Here is a 21,628-nt window from a genome sequence, read left to right as displayed (position 1 = left end):
ATAAAACCACCATGTGACCCAGCAGTTCCACCCCTAAAATTGAAAAAGACACAAGTGTCCTATTGTTCATTGCAGCACTCTTTACAGTAGCTAGAACATGGAAGCAACCTAGAGGTCCATGGATAGATGAATGGATAAAAAAGTTGTAGTACACACACATGATGGAATATTACTCAGCCATAAAAAGGAATGCATTTGAGTCAGTTCTAATGAGGTGGATGAACCTAGAACCTATTATATAGAGTGAAGTGAATCAGAAAGAGAAAGATAAATATCGTATTCTAACACATATATATGGAATCTAGAAGAATGGTACTGAAGAATTTATTTACAGGGCAATGATGGAGAAACAGACATAGAGAACAGACTTATGGACATGGGGAGAGGGGAGGAGAGGGTGAGATGTATGGAAAGAGTACCATGGAAACTTACATATGGTAATATGTAAAATAGATAGGCAACCGGAATTTGCTGTATGGCTCAGGAAACTCAAACAGGGGCTCTGTATCAACCTAGAAGGGTGGGATGGGGAGGGAGATGGGAGGGAGTTTCAAAAGGGAGGGGGTATATGTATACCTATGGCTGATTGATGTTGAGGTTTGACAGAAAACAGCAAAATTCTGTACAGCAATTATCCTTCAATAAAAAATAAGTTAATTAAAAAAAATGAGAATTACCTAGGTCACACTTTTTTTCCTCCTCTGACTTGATTTCTTTTATGTTACAGGCTTAATTTTGTGTCTGGGGATTGAAATAGAAATAGTGTATCTGTTTGCTCAGTAAAAAATATATTTTAACTATGCAAAATCATGACATGTGCTATTAATATCTGTTTCTCCTCATTGTTTATTTATACCTTTTATTTAGATCACTTATTTGAATGTGTTGTCACTTTAGTCTTAAAATTCATTTAAAACTAGAAACCTTGAGGAGTGGCTGAGTCAGATGCATATTAAGCTGGTAAGCCCTTTTTTCCTAGAAAAGGGTGATTAAAATTGGTTCAGGGTGGGGCCTTCCAGTTCTGGCTCTAGTGATTGGGTTTATACAGTTGAGTGCAGTGATAGTGATAAGCTTTTTGTACCAGATGGGGTGTTGATAGTGATAAGCTTTTTGTACCAGATGGGGTGAGATTGTGCTTCTAAGAGTATGAACTTTTGCTTGTTGGCTCTGGTCTTTAAAGCTTGAGGATTAAAAAAAAATTTTTTTTTTTTCTTTTGTTAATAGAGTTTGATAGGAGACTTTTCTAATGCCAGTTTGTATAGTTTCTTTGTTTTACAATCTACATATATATCACATCTTGCTTTTTGCTGTGTGGGTGTTAAATGTGCTATGAGTATACTTTTAGAGGAAAAGCTTTAAAATAGTGTGAAATAAATGTCTTTTTATACATCTCAACATACTTTCAAGCATCTAGATGCACTCAAACCAAATTAATTAGAAAAATCTAGATTTCAATTAATACCTGTGCTTTAACTTTTAAGACTCTTAGTTACAGAGGCATAGTTTGCTTTGAAAAAAGTTAAAAGTAATTTCTTAAATTTCTGGAGATGAGAACATGCTCTCTGTAAAACCAGTTTCATAGAAAGCCGTTGGACCTCATTTTTAGGTGATCAGTTTTCAACCTTGAACAAGTCACTTAAGGTCTCAAATAATTGGCCTTTTCATCTGTAAAATAGCATACTCTATGCTTTTCTTTTATCTATTCTTTTTGCATCAAAGATCTATCAAATCATTTGTTAGAAATTGTTCATTTAATCAGAAAGATCGGGTTTTCTCTCCTTTTCTGTTGGCATGATTTGTTACCGATTTGTGTAGCATAACCAGTCTTTGGCTTAATTTTACTTTTGTTAGTTTTTTTTTTTTTTTTCAGGTGCCAGTCTATTGTCTTTTGTATTTGTCCCTTTTCTTTGTCTAGTAAATTCAGTTAAAGTGAACTATTTGAAAGTAAGTGACAGACATCACGATACTTCATGCTTAAAACCATTGGCATTAATCTCCTAACAAGGACATAGTCCTCCAGAAAATGCAGTACCATATCACAATTCTAAATCTAATATTGATACAATACTGTTGTCTAGGATATAGTCTGTATTCAAATTTCTTACTTCTCCCAATAATATCCTTCAGGCTGTCCTCAACTCACCTCATCCCCCCCTCAATTCAGTAGCTAGTCAAGGGTCACCCTAAATTTAGTTGTCATGTTAAACTGTCTTGGTTAAAGATCCTTTCTAGAAAGGTGATAATATATTTAAAAGTAAATGATATATAATACTTAATGGAAAGTCCTCACTAGTCTAATACAGTGGTGTCTGTGTTGCTGCTGCTGCTGCTGCTAAGTCGCTTCAGTCGTGTCCAACTCTGTGCAACCCCATAGACAGCAGCCACCAGGCTCCGCCGTCCCTGGGATTCTCCAGGCAAGAACACCGGAGTGGGTTGCCATTTCCTTCGCCAGTGCATGAAAGTGAAAAGTGATAGTGAAGTCACTCAATCGCATCTGACTCTTAGATATCTCATTATGCTAATTCTCTGTTTTGTGTCTAGGCTCTTCTGTGTGGCAGCTCAGAATGATGGATCAAGCCAGATCAGCATTCTCTAACTTGGTATGATTTTAAGATGTATTTCTCTGTCACCAGTTTGCAAGAGTCTGAAGCATATGAAGATGCTTTTCACCCAGTAAGCAAGAAAAAATAACCAAAGCTATCATCAGTTACTCATTTATGTTTGAAGTGGTGGTCTTGAGGTGTACTAGATCTCACAAAGGAAGGTTATATTCAGTCTTGAGTAGAGTTAATTATGGAAAATCATGTAAGAAGTTTCAGGGCATAGTGAAGAGATAGTCAGATAGTTCAGATAAACTAAAGAAAGCACTGGTCAAAATGTCTATCAGTAGACATGATAACAGAAACTGAATGAAAAGGCTGAATGAGATAAAGGCCAGTGTATGAACCAGCCCTCTTATGCTATTGACAGAACTGGGCACAAGGAAGTGTGCTAGCTTGAAAAGGGAACTTTTTCCTTGAGAATGTACAGCAAGTCATAGTAATAGCCCAGTAGCACCTGATCAAGCTTCCTTTAAATGTCCCAGTTCCCTTTCTTCTCCTTCATAATGCTTTCTTTTCTTTTTTTTTTTAAATCTCAGTTTGGTGGAGAACCATTGTCATATACCAGGTTTAGTCTGGCTCGGCAAGTAGATGGTGATAACAGTCATGTGGAGATGAAATTAGCTGCAGATGAAGAAGAAAATGTTGACAGTAACATGAGGGGCAACCAAACCAGTATCGCAAAACCGAAAAGGTTAAATGGATATGTCTGCTACGGGATCATTGCTGTAATCGTCTTTTTCTTGATTGGTAAGAACAGCCATTCAAAACTTTAAAAATTCCTTGTTGTCAACTCTAGGAAGTTTGTTCATCCAGCTCAGCAAACATTTATGTAGTGCATTGTGCAAGATACCAGGAATACAGTGATGCCTAAGATTTTACACCTGCCTTTGAGGTTAGCCTGGTGGGAGAAGAGCAACACAGGGATCATTTCAGTGTAATGTGCAAATGTTACACTAGAATTTTGCACAGGGTATTTGTAGCATAGATGCTGGCCCTGAGGATTCACAGAAGGCTTCTGGGAAGAAAAGTTACCTTTGCTTTGAAAAGCTAACTGTTTAAAATGAAATTATTATATAATAGATTGAATGGTTTAAAATAGACAAAGCTGAGATGTGTCATTTACTTTCAGATGCCTTACAGTTTAATTTAATGCCAGCATTTGAAAATATTAACAATTCTTACAGGAACGGAGTATAAATGAAATTCTTTGAATTCACCTCTGAAACTCTTTATCCTTAGGATTTATGATTGGCTACTTGGGCTATTGTAGACGTGTGGAATCACAAGATTGTGGGAAAGAGGCAGGAACACAGCCTTCGTGCCCAGAGGAGACAGAAACTTTCGAATCAGAAGAGCAACTCCCTGGAGTACCTCGCATATTCTGGGCAGACCTCAAATCAACGTTGTCAGGAAAACTGGATGCCGTAGACTTTGCCAGGGCCATCAAGTAAGCCTGAGCTGCTTCACAAGTCCAACCTCAGTGCCTAAGCAAATACTATTAGGTGCAATGGAATAAAACAAGGGTGACAGTCTGGAGGAAAAGCTGGTTAGAACAGGCGAGACATTTTCAGTCAAGGGTAGTGAAAGTGAAAGCATCAGTTGCTCAGTCGTGTCCACTCTTTGCGACCTCAGGGATTGTAGCCCACCAGGCTTCTCTGTCTGTGGAATTCTCGAGGCAAGAATACTAGAGTGGGTAGCCATTCCCTTCTCCAGGGGATCTTTCCAACCCAGGGATCGAACTCGGGTCTCCCGCATTGCAGGCAGATTCTCCCCCCACCCCACCCCCTTTTTTTTAAAGAAAATTCATAGGCTTTTGGTCTTTTGTCATATGGTTCTTTGTAGCCTGTTGCTTGCTGTCAGACTTTGTTCTTCTCTGATTCTCCATCTCATTCCCCTGTAAGTCATGCTGAGCCCTGCTACTATCCATAAAGGAATCAGCAGCTTTTTTCATCCTGTAGCTCAGGACTAACCAACAGCCCAAGTCTCAAGTATTTCTTGATTTCTTCTGGTTCTTACTCAACCCATACCCTAAGAAGTATCCTTCAGGTTTCTGTCTTTAGACTTTTCTTTTTTTGGCTGCACTGGGTCTTCATTGCTGCGTGCACGGGCTTTGTTTAGTTGCAGTAAGCATGGGGTGCTCATCTTTTACCTTTTGTTAACCCCGAATAGTTTCAATGGGACAATAATTCTTTTGGTCTTAAATGAGAAATCTTGGCATTTTTACTTCTTCTGGTGAATATTTTTGTGTGTACTGTACACTAGGCATTATGGATAAAGTGAGGGTGAGGCTATAGTCTCAAAAAAGATTATATAACTCATGTGATGTGTATATTTACAAAGAGTCATGAGATATCAAAACGAAGAGGAGTTTTGCTTCTGGGATATTCAGAATGCTTCAAGAAGTGAAATTGAAGCTGTATGTCTTGAATACACCAACAGTAACACTGTCTTTCATTTCGCTTAGAGCAGATCTTATGGATACTCTTTTCCCCTAAAATTACCCTAAGCAGATATATAGGGATGAGGCTTTACAGTAGATAAAGAGGTTTAATTCCTGCAAATATAGATGCTTTTTTTTTTCTTTTCCTTCTAAGCTTGTCTCTTTCTGGTTAATCCAGAATTTTGGGTTACAGTTATTTTATTGAGTTATGCTTTTAAGACAACTTGCTTGATATTTGAGTTCAGTGTTTAAGTTAAACTTTAGTTCATTTAACAGTGAGTTTTTTCCCCTCCAGGATGCTGAATGAAAATTCTTATGTCCCACGTGAAGCTGGATCTGAAAAAGATACCAGTTTGGCTTTTTTCATTGAAAATCAATTACAGGACTGTAAACTCGGCAAAGTCTGGCATGATGAACATTTTATTAAGATTCAGGTCAAAGGCAGGTATGTTGAAAGATGGTAACCTCATTTTATAGAATTAGCTATTCTCAGGTGTGCTAATTATTGTCTGACTCTGTGACCCCATGGATTGTAGCCCACCAGGTTCCTCTGTCCATGGAATTCTCCAGGCAAGATTACTGGAATGGGTAACCTCACTCCTACCATCTTGCCTGATAGGATCTTCCTGACCTAGAGATCAAACCTGGGTCCCTGCATTCCAGGTGGACTCTTTACCATCTGAGCCACCAGGGAAGCCCTAATTATAGCAAAGACCTTCAAAATAAATAATGTATGTCAAATGCTAAATGTATTAAATCCATTTAATTTTTTTTTCAAAGATGCCTTCACTTCATTTTCCCTTAACCTTTTTTTTTTCCCCCACAGTTCTCAAAACTCGGTGTCTATAGTGAGTACAAGCGGTAACGGCAGTCAGGCATACCCAGTGGAGAGTCCTGAGGGTTACGTGGCATATAGTAAGGCTGCGACCGTTACTGTGAGTAAGGCAAAGCCATGCATGATTCTTATTCCCCTGTTGAATAGCTCGAAAACTCATTGTCTTTTCCTGTTCTTAGTATAAGTTTACTTGTAAAATGTAGCTGGTCATGGGATATTTTTGTTCTCATCCCTCCTATGCCACAGTTAAAATCCTGAGTCCTCAGCTTGGTTGGCAAGGCCCTAAGTGATTCTGCTGCTCTGCTCTTCACTCACTCTGCTGTGGCCACTCTCGCCTCCCTGCTGTTCCTCAAACACTCTAACTCAAACATGCTCCCACCTCAAGGCCTTTCTAGATCGCCTTTCTCTTTGTCTGTCCCACTCCTCCCTTAAATATCAGCATGGCTTCTTCCCTCCCATTGCACTGGAGTCTCTTCTCCAGCATTACCTCCCTAGGGAAGTCTTCTTTGATTATCTTATCAAAAATGGCCTTCCTCCAGTCCCTTCTCCTTACCCTGTAAGTACAGAGCCTGACATTATTCACTTGTTTCCACACTAGCATGTAAGCTACACAAAGGGCTAGGAGTTAGTTTCATTTTCTGCTATGTCACAGAGCCTCGGACAGTGCCTGACACATGCTAGGATTTACTGAATGAATTCATGTATCAGATTCACCCTTATGTGAAGGCAGATGTAAATAACCATCTTGGCTGGAGTCTAATGTTAGTTTGATGCTTTACTGCTTGATCTTTTAAAATTTAGGCAACTTTGGCCAAACTACTATAGAAGTTGAAAAATAGCTAGCTAGATCTATCTAGGTTTTTTAGGTTAAAATCCACATATTTATATGCCAGAGTCTTATCTGAAGATTGTCTTCCGAGCCAAATGAAGTTTTATGGTTCTTCTCTGTCTTCCTGGTTGCCTGTGCTGTATCACTTTCACTGGCCACCCACAAGCCAGTGTTTTGGAGGTAGGTAGTAATAGTTTACAGTCAACAATTTTGGATTCGTGATCTCTGAAGAAGATTTAGCTTCGGGACCAGGGACCAGGCTTGATCACTCAAGACCTTTTGTGTGGCAGAAGTTTTATGACAGTGAAAAAGGACAGACAAAGCTACTGACATAGACATCAGAAGAGGACAGAGCGCCCCCACTCACTAGTGTATCGAGGCCTTATATGTGTTTGCCTGACCCACTCCCACAACATACATCTTAAATTAACAAAGTTAGAACGAACAATAGAAAGGTCTTACCAGACCCATTCCCATAACATAAGTCTTAATATAACAAGATAACCAAGGTACAGAGCTTAAGGAAAAATATACCCTTGAGCAAGATGAGCTTTGTTGTGTAATCATTCAGTTCAGTCGCTCAGTCCTGTCCAACTCTTTGCGACCCCATGAATCACAGCACGCCAGGCCTCCCTGTCCACCACCATCGAGTCAGTGATGCCATCCAGCCATCTCATCCTCTGTCGTCCCCTAACGTGTAATCATTAGTTCTGGGAAAAACATTTTCTGTGACTAAGACTAAGGAATGTAGAAAAAAATGTTTGTCCTTTTCTCCTCCTCAAGAGACCCCTTTCTCCTCCTTGGGGGCCCTGGACGTCTTATCAACCTACCTAAGAATTAACTCTCTCAGTAGGTTGTTCTGTTAAAGAATGTGGAGAGGATTAGTTCACCTGAATGCTATCTGTGTTTAGATATTTAGTTGCTAATGTCAGTTTATAGCCATTCATCTGAACTCTGATAGAGTTTAGGAGCATTATGATGACAACTTACATAAACATCTAAAAGTTGATCTCTGCAAGTTTAGTTTATTCTAAAACAACTTTTGGATGGATTTATTATCACAGCTTTCAGTTAATTCTTATGTCCTTGGTTATCTGCAGTTCAAGTATAGGAACATTATGTAATTGGTTCTGCCTTGGCTAGTCTACAGTGTTTTTAATGACAGATACCTCTTTGCTTAAGCATATTTTAATTATCCTTTCTCTTTCCCCCAAATACCTGAAGCAATGTAAATTAACATAAATAGTCAATGTTAATTAAATGAAAGGTATCATAAGGTAATGAAAGATATGAATATTTAGTTCAGTTCAGTCGGTCAGTTGTGTCTGACTCTTTGCGACCCCGTGAACCACAGCATGCCAGGCCTCCCTGTCCATCACCAAATCCCGGAGTTCACCCAAACCCATGGCCATTGAGTCGGTGATGCCATCCAACCGTCTCATCCTCTGTCGTCCCCTTCTCTTCCTGCCCTCAATCTCTCCCAGCATCAGGGTCTTTTCAGATGAGTCAGCTCTTCACATCAGGTGGCCAAAGTATTAGAGTTTCAGCTTTAGCATCATTCCTTCCAAAGAACACCCAGGACTGATCTCCTTTAGGATGGACTGGTTGGATCTCCTTGCAGTCCAAGGGACTCTCAAGAGTCTTCTCCAATACCACAGTTCAAAAGCATCAATTCTTCGGCGCTCAGTTTTCAGCAGACTCTGTCATTGTTCTAATACCATAATGCTCATTGAATCTAATGTCTTTATCCTAGGGCAAACTGGTCCATGCTAATTTTGGCACTAAACAAGACTTTGAGGATTTAAATATGCCTGTGAATGGATCTTTAGTGATTGTAAGAGCTGGAAAAATCAGTTTTGCTGAAAAGGTGAGTATGAGTTATTAAATATATAAAATCATTCTATAGCTAAATGGTATTGTTAATTTTCTTACATTCTGAAAACCATCAGTGTTAAACTCTCATACCTGATAATATAATTTATTAAAGTACTCTACAAATCAAATAAGTTCCTATTATCTAAAGTTATAGGATACTTCTGAAACTGGCATATCTACTTGGAGTACTTTGCAATAATTGTTCTCCAGTAAAAAAGGAGTTATGAGAAATGCTTAAGTGAAAGACATTTAAATTGTGTTTGTGTAACCAAGTTATATATATATATAAAACCAAGGTTTATGTGTATATATACACACACACACATACATTCTTTCTCTCTCTCTCTATATATATTAATGTATATGATTCAGTTATAACTGTGTTTTATAAAAAGGAAAATAAAAAGTCACCTATACAAGGGCTTAGAATGGAAAGACAGTGGTTGTCTTGGAAGGGTTTTTATTATTTATATTTTGAATTCTCTGTAAGAGTTCAGTTCAGTCAGTTCAGTCATTTCAGTCGCTCAGTCGTGTCTGACTCTTTGCGACCCCATGAATCACAGCACGCCAGGCCTCCCTGTCCATCACCAACTCCTGGAGTTCTCTGAGACTCACGTCCATCAAGTCAGTGATGCCATCCAGCCATCTCATCCTCTGTCGTCCCCTTCTCCTCCTGCCCCCAATCCCTCCCAGCATCAGAGTCTTTTCCAGTGAGTCAACTCTTCGCATCAGGTGGCCAAAGTACTGGACTTTCAGCTTTAGCATCATTCCTTCCAAAGAGCACCAGGACTGATCTCCTTTAGAATGGACTGGTTGGATCTCCTTGCAGTCCAAGGGACTCTCAAGAGTCTTCTCCAATACCACATTTCAAAAGCATCAATTTTTCGGCGCTCAGCTTTCTTCACAGTCCAACTCTTATATCCATACATGACCACTGGAAAAACCGTAGCTTTGACTAGACAGACCTTTGTTGGCAAAGTAATGTCTCTGCTTTTCAATATGCTATCTAGGTTGGTCATAACTTTTCTTCCAAGGAGTAAGCGTCTTTTAATTTCATGGCTGCAATCACCATCTACAGTGATTTTGGAGCCCAAAAAAGTAAAATCTGACCCTGTTTCCACTGTTTCCCCATCTATTTCCCATGAAGTGATGGGACCAGATGCCATGCCATGATCTTGGTTTTCTGAATGTTGAGCTTTAAGCCAACTTTTTCACTCTCCTCTTTCACTTTCATCAAGAGGCTTTTTAGTTCCTCTTCACTTTCTGCCATAAGGGTGGTGTCATCTGCATATCTGAGGTTATTGATATTTCTCCTGGAAATCTTGATTCCAGCTTGTGCTTCTTCCAGCCCAGCGTTTCTCCTGATATACTCTGCATAGAAGTTAAATAAGCAGTGTGACAATATACAGCCTTGACGTACTCCTTTTCCTATTTGGAACCAGTCGTTGTTCCATGTCCAGTTCTAACTGTTGCTTCCTGACCTGCATACAGGTTTCTCAAGAGGCAGGTCAGGTGGTCTGGTATTCCCATCTCTTTTAGAATTTTCCATAGTCTATTGTGATCCACACAGTCAAAGGCTTTGGCATAGTCAATAAAGCAGAAATAGATGTTTTTCTGGAACTCTCTTCCTTTTCCCATGATCCAGCGAATGTTGGCAATTTGATCTCTGGTTCCTCTGCCTTTTCTAAAACCAGCTTGAACATCAGGAAGTTCACGGTTCACGTATTGCTGAAGCCTGGCTTGGAGAATTTTGAGCATTACTTTACTAGTGTGTGAGATGAGTGCAATTGTGCGGTAGTTTGAGCATTCTTTGGCATTGCCTTTCTTTGGGATTGGAATGAAAACTGACCTTTTCCAGTCCTGTGGCCACTGCTGAGTTTTTCAAATTTGCTAGCATATTGAGTGCAGCACTTTCACAGCATCATCTTTGAGGATTTGAAATAGCTGCACTGGAATTCCATCACCTCCACTAGCTTTGTTCGTAGTGATGCTTTCTAAGGCCCACTTGAGTTCACACTCCAGGATGTCTGGCTCTAGGTCAGTGATCACACCATCGTGATTATCTGGGTCATGAAGATATTTTTTGTACAGTTCTTCTGTGTATTCTTGCCACCTCTTCTTAATATCTTCTGCTTCTGTTAGGTCCACACCATTTCTGTCCTTTATCGAGCCCATCTTTGCATGAAATGTTCCCTTGGTATCTCTAATTTTCTTGAAGAGATCTCTAGTCTTTAAGAGTTAGTTAAGCTTTATTGTGCAACCACATTGGAGTGGAAGTGTTTTTTACTTTTTAAATTGATATATAATCAATATACCATAAAATTCACTCTTTAAAGTATACTATTCAGTTTTTAGTATATACACAGGTTGTGCAACTACCATCATGATCTAATTCCAGAATATTTTCATTATATCCTAAAGATAACCCTATACCATTTTCAGTTACTCCCCATTCTTCCCTCCTTCTAGTCCCTGGCAATCACTAATCTACTCTCTTGCTATGGATTTGCCTCTTCTGGACATTTTATATGACCAGAATCATACAATATTTTGCCTCTTTTGACTGGCTTCTTTTCACGTGCATAATGTTTTCAAGGTTCATCCACGCTGTACCATTAATCAGTGCTTCATTTCTTTTTCTGACTGAATAGTATTTGATGTAAGGATATACCACATTTTGCTTGTTTACTTGTCAGTTGACAGACATTTAGGCTGTGTCTACTTTCTGGTTTTATGAAGAGTGCTACAATAAACATTCATTTATATATTTTAGGTGAATAGATATTTCTGATTATCTTGTGTGTCTACCTAGGAGTGAGATTGCTGGGTCATATGGTAACTCTATGTTTAGCTTTTGGAGTATATAACATTTTTGAAATGACAACGTTTTAGAAATGGAAGAGAGATTAGTGGTTGCCAAAAGTTGAGGGTGAAAACAAATGGCAACTGAAGAATCTTTGTGGTGTTAAAACTAATTGTTTGGTATTTTGATTGATTGTTTAGAACTTAATACGTACAAACACATGAATGAGTGCAAGTAAAACTGGAGAAGTCTGAATAATATATGTAGATTGTATTGTATCAATGTTAGTATTCAGGCTGTTAGTTCTGCAGACTTTGAAAGAAAACTGGGCAAAGTTTACAGTGGATCTCTTATTTCTTAAAGCTACAAATGAATCTACAATTATCTTGTAAAATTTTCAGTTAATTTCTTTAAAAAAGTTAAATTTTAAGGCAAGTATTTTTTCCTATCCATGCTAGCTATTGAAATGTTGGAAGTATTGGTGTAGTCTGCTGTAGCCCTTTGTCTTTCAGTATATGTTCAGTATGTATTCTTTTAATTTTTGTTGATTAGATCTTCATTTTCTGAGCTTTATGTGTTTTTCTTTAGGTGGCAAATGCTGAAAGTTTAAATGCAATTGGTGTCTTGATATACATGGACTACAGTAAATATCCCATTGTTAATGCAAATCTTCCAGTTTTTGGACATGTGAGTTTTTATTTCTTGACTAAATAAGTTACTGGGTTCTACAAATTGATGCTGGGTTCCATCTACATTAATAGCAATAGAACTATGCCTTCCTCAAATACTTTTTTTGCCCTTGGAGAATTTTAGCAATAAGTGAGAAGATGAATTACATGACTTTGAAACCTAATTATTACTTATTGCTAAAAATACTTTACCAATAGTACCTTGAATTAAGAATTTGACATATGCCATATAAAAACAAAAGTCATATATTATAGAGCCACTCAGACTTTCAGACTATAAATGTAGGTTATAACCTCATACAGAATTTGAATCTTATAGGGATTTCCTGAATAAATGTGTGAGCTAATTACTCTTTTGTTTCACTAGGCTCATCTGGGAACAGGTGACCCTTACACACCTGGATTCCCTTCTTTTAATCACACTCAATTTCCACCATCTCAGTCATCAGGATTGCCCAACATACCTGTCCAAACAATTACCAGAGCCGGTGCAGAAAAGCTATTTCAGTAAGTTCTTATTTGAAAGCCATCTTGCAGGGTCAAGTTTTATGATTAGGGAGAAATAATAATCTGTTGATTTGATAAAATCTTAAAACAATTGGCTTAAAACACATGTTGGGTGTTTGGGGGATGGTTAGCTGTTAACTTGATGTATATAAAAATGAAATTTTTCCTCTATAAACTGATCTTAATAGACATTCGATTCGTTAAACTTGAAGAGACCTTGTTCAGTCCACCCAGTGAATTTCTTGTGTAATATTGTTGGCGTACCTTCTGCTTGAGTACTTCCTGTGGTTAAAGCATTTTGTTACCTACGGCAACATTCAGTTATTGGAGAAGATCTGTTAGAATTTGTATTGGGCTGAAATCTTATTCCCTGGAATATCCATTAGTTCTGGACTTTCTTTTTTAGCAGCAGAATGATTTGTTTCTTTGTCTATAGATTGAATATCCTCAGTTCTCATGAGCTTCCCAGATGCTTTATAGTCATAATTAGCCCTTCTGGATATCCTCCCTAGTGTACTAGTATTTCTGTTTAAAAATAGAAACCAGGCTGCTTAGAGTACATGTCGTTAATTTTTATCTTGATCTGGATATATCCCTTCGTATTGGCAGGGGATGTTAGTCTATTTTCAAACATTCACGTGAGTATTTATTTGCTATGTGACATAGAATAAGTTACTCTAACCACACTGGTGATGTTTGACATAATTGTATAGCTGAAGTGTATTCTACTTAGCAGGATTACTGATATCAAATGAAGAGCCATCTACATGCAAGGACTTAATATATGACTATTAATAATGTGTCTAATAGGTTTTTTTAATAGGTGATTCTTTTTGACTAAAACCAAACTTAGAATCAGCTACTTCTTCCTACTACCTACAAGCCTTTCCTAATCTGTGAAGCCAGCCCCTTATCTTGTTCTTGCGTACTGGGGGGTTAATAATGTTTTGACTTATTTATGTAAGTAAGCCCTTTTGAGCAGTCATTTGGATAACACATGCGGAATCAGAAGGGGGAAGCTATCTAACCTAACTATAGCAGCATGAGAGTATTTTTTCGTAACTGAAATAAGAATGCATACTTGCCTTGTTGGGCTTTCCTTGTGACTCAGCTGGTAAAGAATCTGCCTGCAATGCGGGAGACCTGGGTTTGATCCCTGGGTTGGGAAGATCCCCTGGAAAGGGAAAGGCTACCCACTCCAGTGTTCTGTCCTAGAGAGTTCTATGGACTGTATATATATAGTCCATGGGGTCTCAAAGACTTGGACACGACTGAGCGGCTCTCACTTTCACTTGCCTTGTTAGTGGAGAGTTAGGAAACATGAGAATGTATTGATGCACCTTTATAGATATGGACTTCATTTTTAATCCATCTTGGAGTCTATTTAAAATGTAAATTATAGCTATTCTCTGGCAGAAACACATACATCAGGTGGGATAGGTAATTTTTTAAAAAATTCATTAAACTAGGAAGCAGCTCATACTTTTCAAATGACTGCCTACAGATCAGAGTAAAACACAAGTATTTGGTCACTAGTGAGTAATTTTGTGTGTTCTATTTGTCCTCTTGACCTCGAAAGTCACTGATTTTGTAAACCGTGAGGAAGTTAACAGTAACTCAGAACTCTGATCTCTACTTTCTGCTTCTAGAAATATGGAAGGAGACTGTCCTCGTATTTGGGGAACAGACTCTTCATGTAAGCTGGTATCCTCACAGGATAAGAATGTGAAACTTAGCGTGAACAATGTGCTGAAGGAGATAAGAATTCTTAATGTCTTTGGAGTTATTAAGGGCTTTGAAGAACCAGGTAAAGATCCTTGGGGACTTTTTGTTTGGTTTTCCTCACTAAAGAAGTGGCTAGAGGGAGAGAGGGCAGGAGCACTGACTGGGCTTGGTTTCTTGAAATGCTAAACCATATCTGTCCTAAAGTGAACTAACTGTTCAAGTGTCAGCTTTAGTAGGAGGTAATAACAACCTAGAAAGTTAACTTGTTGAACTGACCATTGTGCCTAGGAAATCTCTTTTTAAGTTATTAAGTAGACCAGAGGTAAGCAAATTTCTTCTTAAGGGGGCAAATAATAAACATGTTGTAGGCCAAATAGTCTCCATTGCAACTCTTCAACTCTGCCACTGCAGCATGAACACAGCCATGGACAATATTAATGAATGGGCACGCAGGCTGGAGTTTGCCACTATATCTGTTTGCTATCAAATAGTCATACCATTTGGTAAGGAAAGCCCTTGGACTTCAGTGCTTACTAGACAATTAGCGAGCACAAATAAGTAGGCAGTGAGTAACCTTAATTAGTAATGTAGAAAAAAGAGATTAGTATTGTTGTATGAATGTTTAATCCCTGGAGTCCTAAGTCAGGTCTGAAGTAAGTATCTCTTACCCTTACTACATATACTACATTTTTTACCCTTCTACTAATGTGCTTATTCTAGACTTCACTATTAGAAAACAGTTTAAAAGCTGTTTGAATAATTTATCTTTTTTTTTTTTTTTTTATTAAGATCGCTATGTTATAGTAGGGGCCCAGAGGGATGCCTGGGGTCCTGGAGCTGCAAAGTCCAGTGTAGGAACAAGTCTGCTATTGACACTTGCCCGGATACTTTCCGATATGGTCTTAAAAGGTAGAGTACAAATTTTGAGAACTTGAGCATCTATGTACTGTGCTTCTAAATGTTATAATATGCTTTGCTCACTTTTGCCTATGTTCTTATGGTTCGCTTGTGCTGGGCCCTCGGACCCAAAGATTCAAGAATGTGATGGGGGTTTGTATGTGTGGGTGGGTGGGTATAAGAGTGGCAAGTACCACGGGAGAAAGGCTTAAAAGTAAGCCTTTGTTACATAAACATTCCTTAAAGTTTATTTATTTATTTTTGGCTGTGCTGGGTCTTCATTGCTGCACAGGCTTTCTCTATTTGAGACAAGTTGAGGTGTGTAGGCTTCTTATTGCCGTGGCTTCTCTTGTTGCAAGGCACAGGCCCTAGGACCTGGGGCTTCAGTAGCCACAGCACATGAGCTCAGTAGTTGCGGCTCCTGGGCTCTAGATTGCGGGCTCAATAGTTGTGGCACACGAGCTTAGCTGCTCTGCAGCATGTGGGAGCTTCCTAGACCAGAGATTGAACCCGAATCTCCTGCATTGGCAGGCGGATTCTTTACCACTGACCACCAGGGAATCCCTAGACCCTGAATTCTTAAGTACAAAGTACGTTGTCTTTTGTTGTATTTGCCTTTGACTTTGAAACAGTTTTCTGTGCAGTGTCTTCATCGTACTGGGAATCATGAGTTTCTTTGAGACACTGAAAAGCATTGTCTTGGGCCCTAAATTCTCTTTGACATAACCAGAATGATACAGCAAATCTAACATGGTCCCTAAGGAATCTGTGTGAAAGCAAGCAGTGTCATACCTCTGCACTATGTTCTATAGTTTGATTATAGAATGATAATATAGAACTTTATAAGTAAAATATAGAATATTTGGTTTATAAGTATATTATATAGTATATAATATGTTTATGTAAGAAAGGCTCACTTTCAAGACTGTCACATGGTACTTGCCACTCTTTTATATCGACCCACCCGCACATGCAAACCCCCATCACAAATCTTGAATCTTTGGGTCCTAGGGCAAGTTGCAGTGCTTAAGTCATAAACAAAAGTAAATTAATGCAGAAAAGGATGTACCCAGGGGAGGGGGAGGAGTGGAGTGGAGGGTAGTGGCCCATAAAAGCCCCAAAGGAACTATCATTAATTTCTCTGAAAACTCACTCTTTCCTAAACTTAAATTTGTGAGTTTTAATTCTATCTCAAACATTTGTTTTTAAAGTAATCTGGTATTTTAAGTGACTTCTAGGCAAATCGTTTTCAAAGAATATACTTCGGTTGTGATTTCAAATAGCTCTTGGTCTGGAAGTTATGGGACTCAAAGAATGGAATGTAGGAGTGAGGTCTAGTAAGCTGGTCCTTACTGTGTACTTCAGGTCTTATTTGCAAATGATCTCCTATTACTTTTAAAATTTATTTCTATTTCTTTTGGTTCTTTTCACTTGGGGCCTCAAAAGGAAAAGAAATAGTTTTGAATCTGTAGTCTGTAATCTGAAATTTCTGATGCATCTTAAGTCAGTTACCAACCTGTAACCTTTTCCAAGATAGAACTAACTTTTTGTTGTCTCTTAGGTCAGTTTAAACCCAGCAGAAGCATTGTCTTTGCCAGCTGGAGTGGTGGAGACTTTGGAGCTGTTGGTGCCACTGAATGGCTAGAGGTATTATCTATATCTCATCCATACCCAGAATGGGCCTCCCACTTGTAATTGCTTAAGCTGTCTTCCAAACACCATGCTCTTTTAGATTTGTTTATATGATTTTTTAACTTTGTATATTTAGTTTCAATAAAATCCAAACTTAAACAGAAATCCCTAATAATAGCTCTGTAGGTGATAATTGGATTAATACATTCTAGTACATTCGTATTTTTCCTTTTCCAGGGATACCTTTCCTCATTGCATTTAAAGGCTTTCACTTACATTAATCTGGATAAAGCTGTTGTTGGTAAGTGTCTTTTCTTTAGTATCTTTTCATGATAAATTTATAAACTACTTATAAAAAAGAAGAAGAAAGCTTTCTAAAGCAGCACTTGTTATTTTTTACAGTCTACACTGGACATAGCCAGATCAAAAGATTGACATAGTTTTCTCTTAAATAATGCATAATTTATATGGGTGTGGATTGCCTTGCCTAGAGCAGTGGTTCTTTACGTGGTCCCAGATCAGCACCATCAGGATCACCTGGGAACTGTGAGAAATGCAAAGTTTCAGGCCCTACCCTAGACCTTTTGAACCAGAATCTGGACCGTACCACCTAGCAAACTGTTGTAAGCAGTGCTTATGATGCACTAAAGTTTGAGAACCACTAGTTATCTACTCTGGACCAGGAGGAAATAAACCATGCCAATAGAATGGTACTTCTGGAGACTAATTCACAACTTGCTAGATTGTGGCTTCATGGATAGAAATATAAGATAATCAAACTTCTGAAAGAGTCTGGTGTTAGTAAAAATACAGATGTAGCCAGTGGATGAAGTGGAGAGTAATGACATGTCTATTTGGGGAAGAAAAAGGAAGGAGTTACAATTAAACTAAATTTTATTAGTCATTATTGCTATTTTACCTTTGCCACAAAATGTATTGAATATAACAAGCTTGCTATTGCTAATAGATGACTGCCCTAACATGGGTGAACCAAAAAGTTACAAAAATACAAGTCGTTAACATTAAATATGCAAACTCAAGGACTAAGAGCTTCAGTTGAGTAAAATTTGGTGTTTAGCAGTCACTAAAGAGCTTGACTCCTCAACCACTTTTTTGTCTACTTGGTAAAGAGGGAGAGTTGTTGTATATGCCATCGATTAGGTTATTGTCCTCCTGTTTGCCAAGTAGTTATAGCTGTAGAAGTAGTAGCGTGCAAACTGCTTGACTAAAGGAGGAGCAATGTTAATCTCTTTGCAGGTACTACCAGTTTCAAAGTTTCTGCCAGCCCACTGTTGTATTCACTTATTGAGAAAATCATGAAAGATGTGAGTATATCCTTAATCATCAAAGTGTAATGAAAGTTGGACAAAATATTAGGATGACAGACATTTATATTGAACTACTGTAGGTGTCTATGAGGGTTGTCTAGAGTCAGAATGTTAAGGAAGGGTTAAATGAACTTAAACCATACCTGAGACTTAAATAAGAAAGCCAGATGAAATGCTCACTGAATAAAAACAGACATATGAATGACTATAGTTTTGAATGAGCAGGGAAAAAACATATTGGAGTGATTAAAGCTGGAGATGAAAAAGGGTCAGGGAACTTGACCTCGATCCCATGGGAAACTGGGGAGTTACTGTAGGGTCTCCCAACAGGGCAGTAATGTGTTTGCAGGTTAGGTTGCAGTAGTATAAAATGTGCTGGAAGGAAGAAACTAGAAAGAAGATAGTAGGCAGAACATAAAGTCTAGAAAGCACTGCTAAAACTGGGTGAAGCCCCCTAAAATGTTAAAAATGAAAACTTTCTTTCTCATAACTAAAAGAACTAACAGCACAAGCCTAGAAGGAATAACTTCAGAAATTATGGATTGTAACTGTTTAAAGAAATTTTTTTCAAGATGATATAATAAAAAATGTAATGTTTTAAATAAATGTTTATAGAGAAAAATGTTAGTGACTAGTCTGAATGAATAAATCCAGAATAAATAAATTTATATTATATTTATTTATATTAAATAAATTTAATATTTTATTAAAATCCAGAATTTTATGATTAAAATTCATTTTAATCATAATTTATTTTACAGGTGAAGCATCCACTTAATGGGCTGTCTCTGTATCGGGACAGCAACTGGATCAGCAAAGTGTAAGTTGAGAAAGGTCAATGAATAGCTAACAGGAAAGCAGGGTCACTCAATAAATAGCACCTACTATGTCCATTAGAGGTTTAAAAATAACCTAGCATTGAGTTTACCTGTACCTGGAAAGATTCAGTTTAAGAATTTACCTGAGGGTAGGATAGGGGTGCATGTAGCATAGTCTGTTCTTTGGAAAACTTTCTAAAGATGCTTTTTGGCTCTTCTTGTAGGCAAAAACTTTCTTTGGATAATGCTGCTTTCCCTTTCCTTGCATATTCTGGAATCCCAGCGGTCTCTTTCTGTTTTTGTGAGGTAAGTCTGAAGAATGCTACAGCACTGTATCTTAGATCTTCTTTGGTCAGTTTTGAGACCAAGTTTCCTAGAATGCTTAGTATGTATTGAGAAATTATACATGTGCAGTTACTGTAATCTTTCTTATTGTCAGTCTTAACATAGAATTTTAATCTCAGCTTAGTTAGCGTTTGAGTTTATTTGCTAAAACTTCTTCAGTTATATATGATGACTTTCAGTAACAAGGCTGTCTATTGGAGAGTGCAAGTATAGAATATTTCCTTCAAACAAAGTTCTACTGGATAATGCTGATCTTGATGCCTGTTGAAATATGATTGTAGATGTTTATCCCAAGATGTTAGTTAGTTTTTTAGGCAGGGATTATAGATAAAAGCACACACACAAAAAAGGCAAGCTTTTTAAGGGACAGAACTTTGAACTGACCAAGTTGTTGGAAAACCAAGATTGGCTTGGTACAAGAGCCAATTAGAAGACACTGAAATCCAGGCAGACTGAAAATGATGAAGGCCTCTGTGTTGGAGTTGAAAAACCAGCTCTGTAGCAGGCTCTTCCAAGGTGTGAAGAGATCCCAGAGTTCGTACAGGGGTTCAGGGTAGAAACTTTGGCATCAAATTGTTGACCCAGTAGAGGCCAGGTCCTTACTAGACTTCTTCCCACTGGGTGTTTTAGCCTGGGATTAGGACAGAAAAAGTGAGGAAGTGATGAAAGATGTGGATTTAGAGATTAACATAGCTGGAATTCCCCTAACTTTCTGCTAGATCAGCAGTATGAATGGTATTGAAATATTAGGTCATGATGTCTATTTAGTACCCTAGGAAGAACTGAGTATCAGGTCCTAGGGTTGAGGAAATTTATGGATGATTTCTGTTGACCTTCAGGAGTCTTTTTTTTAAAAGCTGTTCAGAGGTATAGGTAATACCTGTACAAATAACATACATACCTATACAGATATGTGTGTGACACATACAGATAAGCATGTACAGTCTGAAAGTTAAGGACTGAGGTCAAACCAAAGGATTGCCAATGAGACTGTCACCAAGGACAGTGGTAGTGTTGAAGAAATAGTTACTAAAGTTGTCCAGTGAAAGGAGAGAGTTCTTGTGACTGTCTCGTCAGAAAGGTAGCATGAATGGATGAAAGCTGCATGATGAGAAAGAAGGTAAATTTTTGGCTAAAAGTAACACTTTATATTGAAAGTACATTTCAGGCATGTTCTCCTCTTCCCTCATGCCAAACTTCACAGGGAGACAAGAACAAGGATACAACCTGCTCTGGCTACAAATCCGTTCAGGGTCTGTGATGTGATAGAACAGGGATTCAGTACAGCTTAGAAGAAAGTAAAATCATTCCAGGAGTAGGTAAGGTTCAGAGGAACAAGCAAAAGCAGTATCTTCTTAAAGTAGTGGATAGGAGATAAAGTTGGAGTAGGAATATATTAGAAGCAAAGGAAGAATTATAGTTACTGTTACCTTGATGGGGGAAACTAGAATGTGAAACTCCTAGTCTTATAACCCACCTTTGTTTCCCAGGACACAGATTACCCTTATTTAGGCACTCCCATGGACACCTATGAGACACTGAACAGAGAAGTTCCTCAGTTGAACAGAGTGGCACGTGCAGCAGCAGAAGTGGCCGGTCAGCTTGTGATTAAACTTACCCATGGGGTTGAGCTGAACCTGAACTACGAGATGTATAATGATGAAATACTTCGGTTTGTGAAGGAAATGAACCTATTCAGAGCAGACATAAGGGTAAGCACTAATTAAATCAGGTTCCTACTGGTAAAGTATCAAACAGTTTGAAGAATACTGTTTAGCTATTCCTGGGGAGCAGGACAGGTAGACAAAGTATGTTTTAAAGTGCACTGAAGTATAATTTTGCATAGAATCCACAACTCACTTGAGAGGAAGCCCAGAGACTGCAGTACATAGGACAGACCACAGCAGTGTTTCAGAATCTACAACAGTGTTACCTCATTCATCTGAAACAGTTCTCTCATTCATGTATTCCTAGCACCCCATAAAGAGGCTGGATGTAAACCATATGAAGATCTCAACTATGAACTTTTGACTTTGTGCCACAAATACTTTTCAGAGATCACATGGGTGGAGAGAGGCACTTAGCCAGTGGGTTTATTTAGTGTTGATCCTTTGTGTCAAATATTCAAAGTTTTGATAAAACCAAATTAATATTAATGAGTGGCTTTTATAGTACCAGAAGTCAATTCAACAGATCCCTTAAATAAAGTAAATCACCGATAACCTAATCTTAATTATAAGGATTGGCTTTCTTGAAACTAATTGTAACTGATCAGAAACTGGGACGTAAGAATGGATAATAG

At 38.2% G+C, this 21,628-nt stretch overlaps 1 protein-coding gene across 3 annotated transcripts in view; it reads left to right on the top strand.

Annotated features, from left to right (window-relative positions):
• The window catches only part of TFRC (transferrin receptor), a 149,796-nt gene that overhangs the window by 123,944 nt on the left and 4,224 nt on the right, over positions 1-21,628 (top strand). For all 3 annotated transcript variants that reach the window (XM_061411562.1, XM_061411582.1, XM_061411572.1), the window contains 16 exons: positions 2,542-2,600; positions 3,140-3,350; positions 3,843-4,050; positions 5,339-5,488; positions 5,870-5,978; positions 8,461-8,574; positions 11,974-12,072; positions 12,442-12,581; positions 14,231-14,388; positions 15,096-15,215; positions 16,765-16,850; positions 17,073-17,136; positions 18,093-18,160; positions 18,925-18,983; positions 19,206-19,287; positions 20,817-21,038. In XM_061411562.1, coding sequence (XP_061267546.1) covers positions 2,542-2,600; positions 3,140-3,350; positions 3,843-4,050; positions 5,339-5,488; positions 5,870-5,978; positions 8,461-8,574; positions 11,974-12,072; positions 12,442-12,581; positions 14,231-14,388; positions 15,096-15,215; positions 16,765-16,850; positions 17,073-17,136; positions 18,093-18,160; positions 18,925-18,983; positions 19,206-19,287; positions 20,817-21,038 — 1,949 coding nt within the window. The remainder of the gene's footprint in view (positions 1-2,541; positions 2,601-3,139; positions 3,351-3,842; positions 4,051-5,338; positions 5,489-5,869; positions 5,979-8,460; positions 8,575-11,973; positions 12,073-12,441; positions 12,582-14,230; positions 14,389-15,095; positions 15,216-16,764; positions 16,851-17,072; positions 17,137-18,092; positions 18,161-18,924; positions 18,984-19,205; positions 19,288-20,816; positions 21,039-21,628) is intronic.

The sequence above is a fragment of the Bos javanicus genome, chromosome 1 (assembly GCF_032452875.1).
Source record: "Bos javanicus breed banteng chromosome 1, ARS-OSU_banteng_1.0, whole genome shotgun sequence".
Classification (NCBI taxonomy): Eukaryota; Metazoa; Chordata; class Mammalia; order Artiodactyla; family Bovidae; genus Bos; species Bos javanicus.
This window is presented reverse-complemented; position numbering and strand designations above follow the sequence as displayed.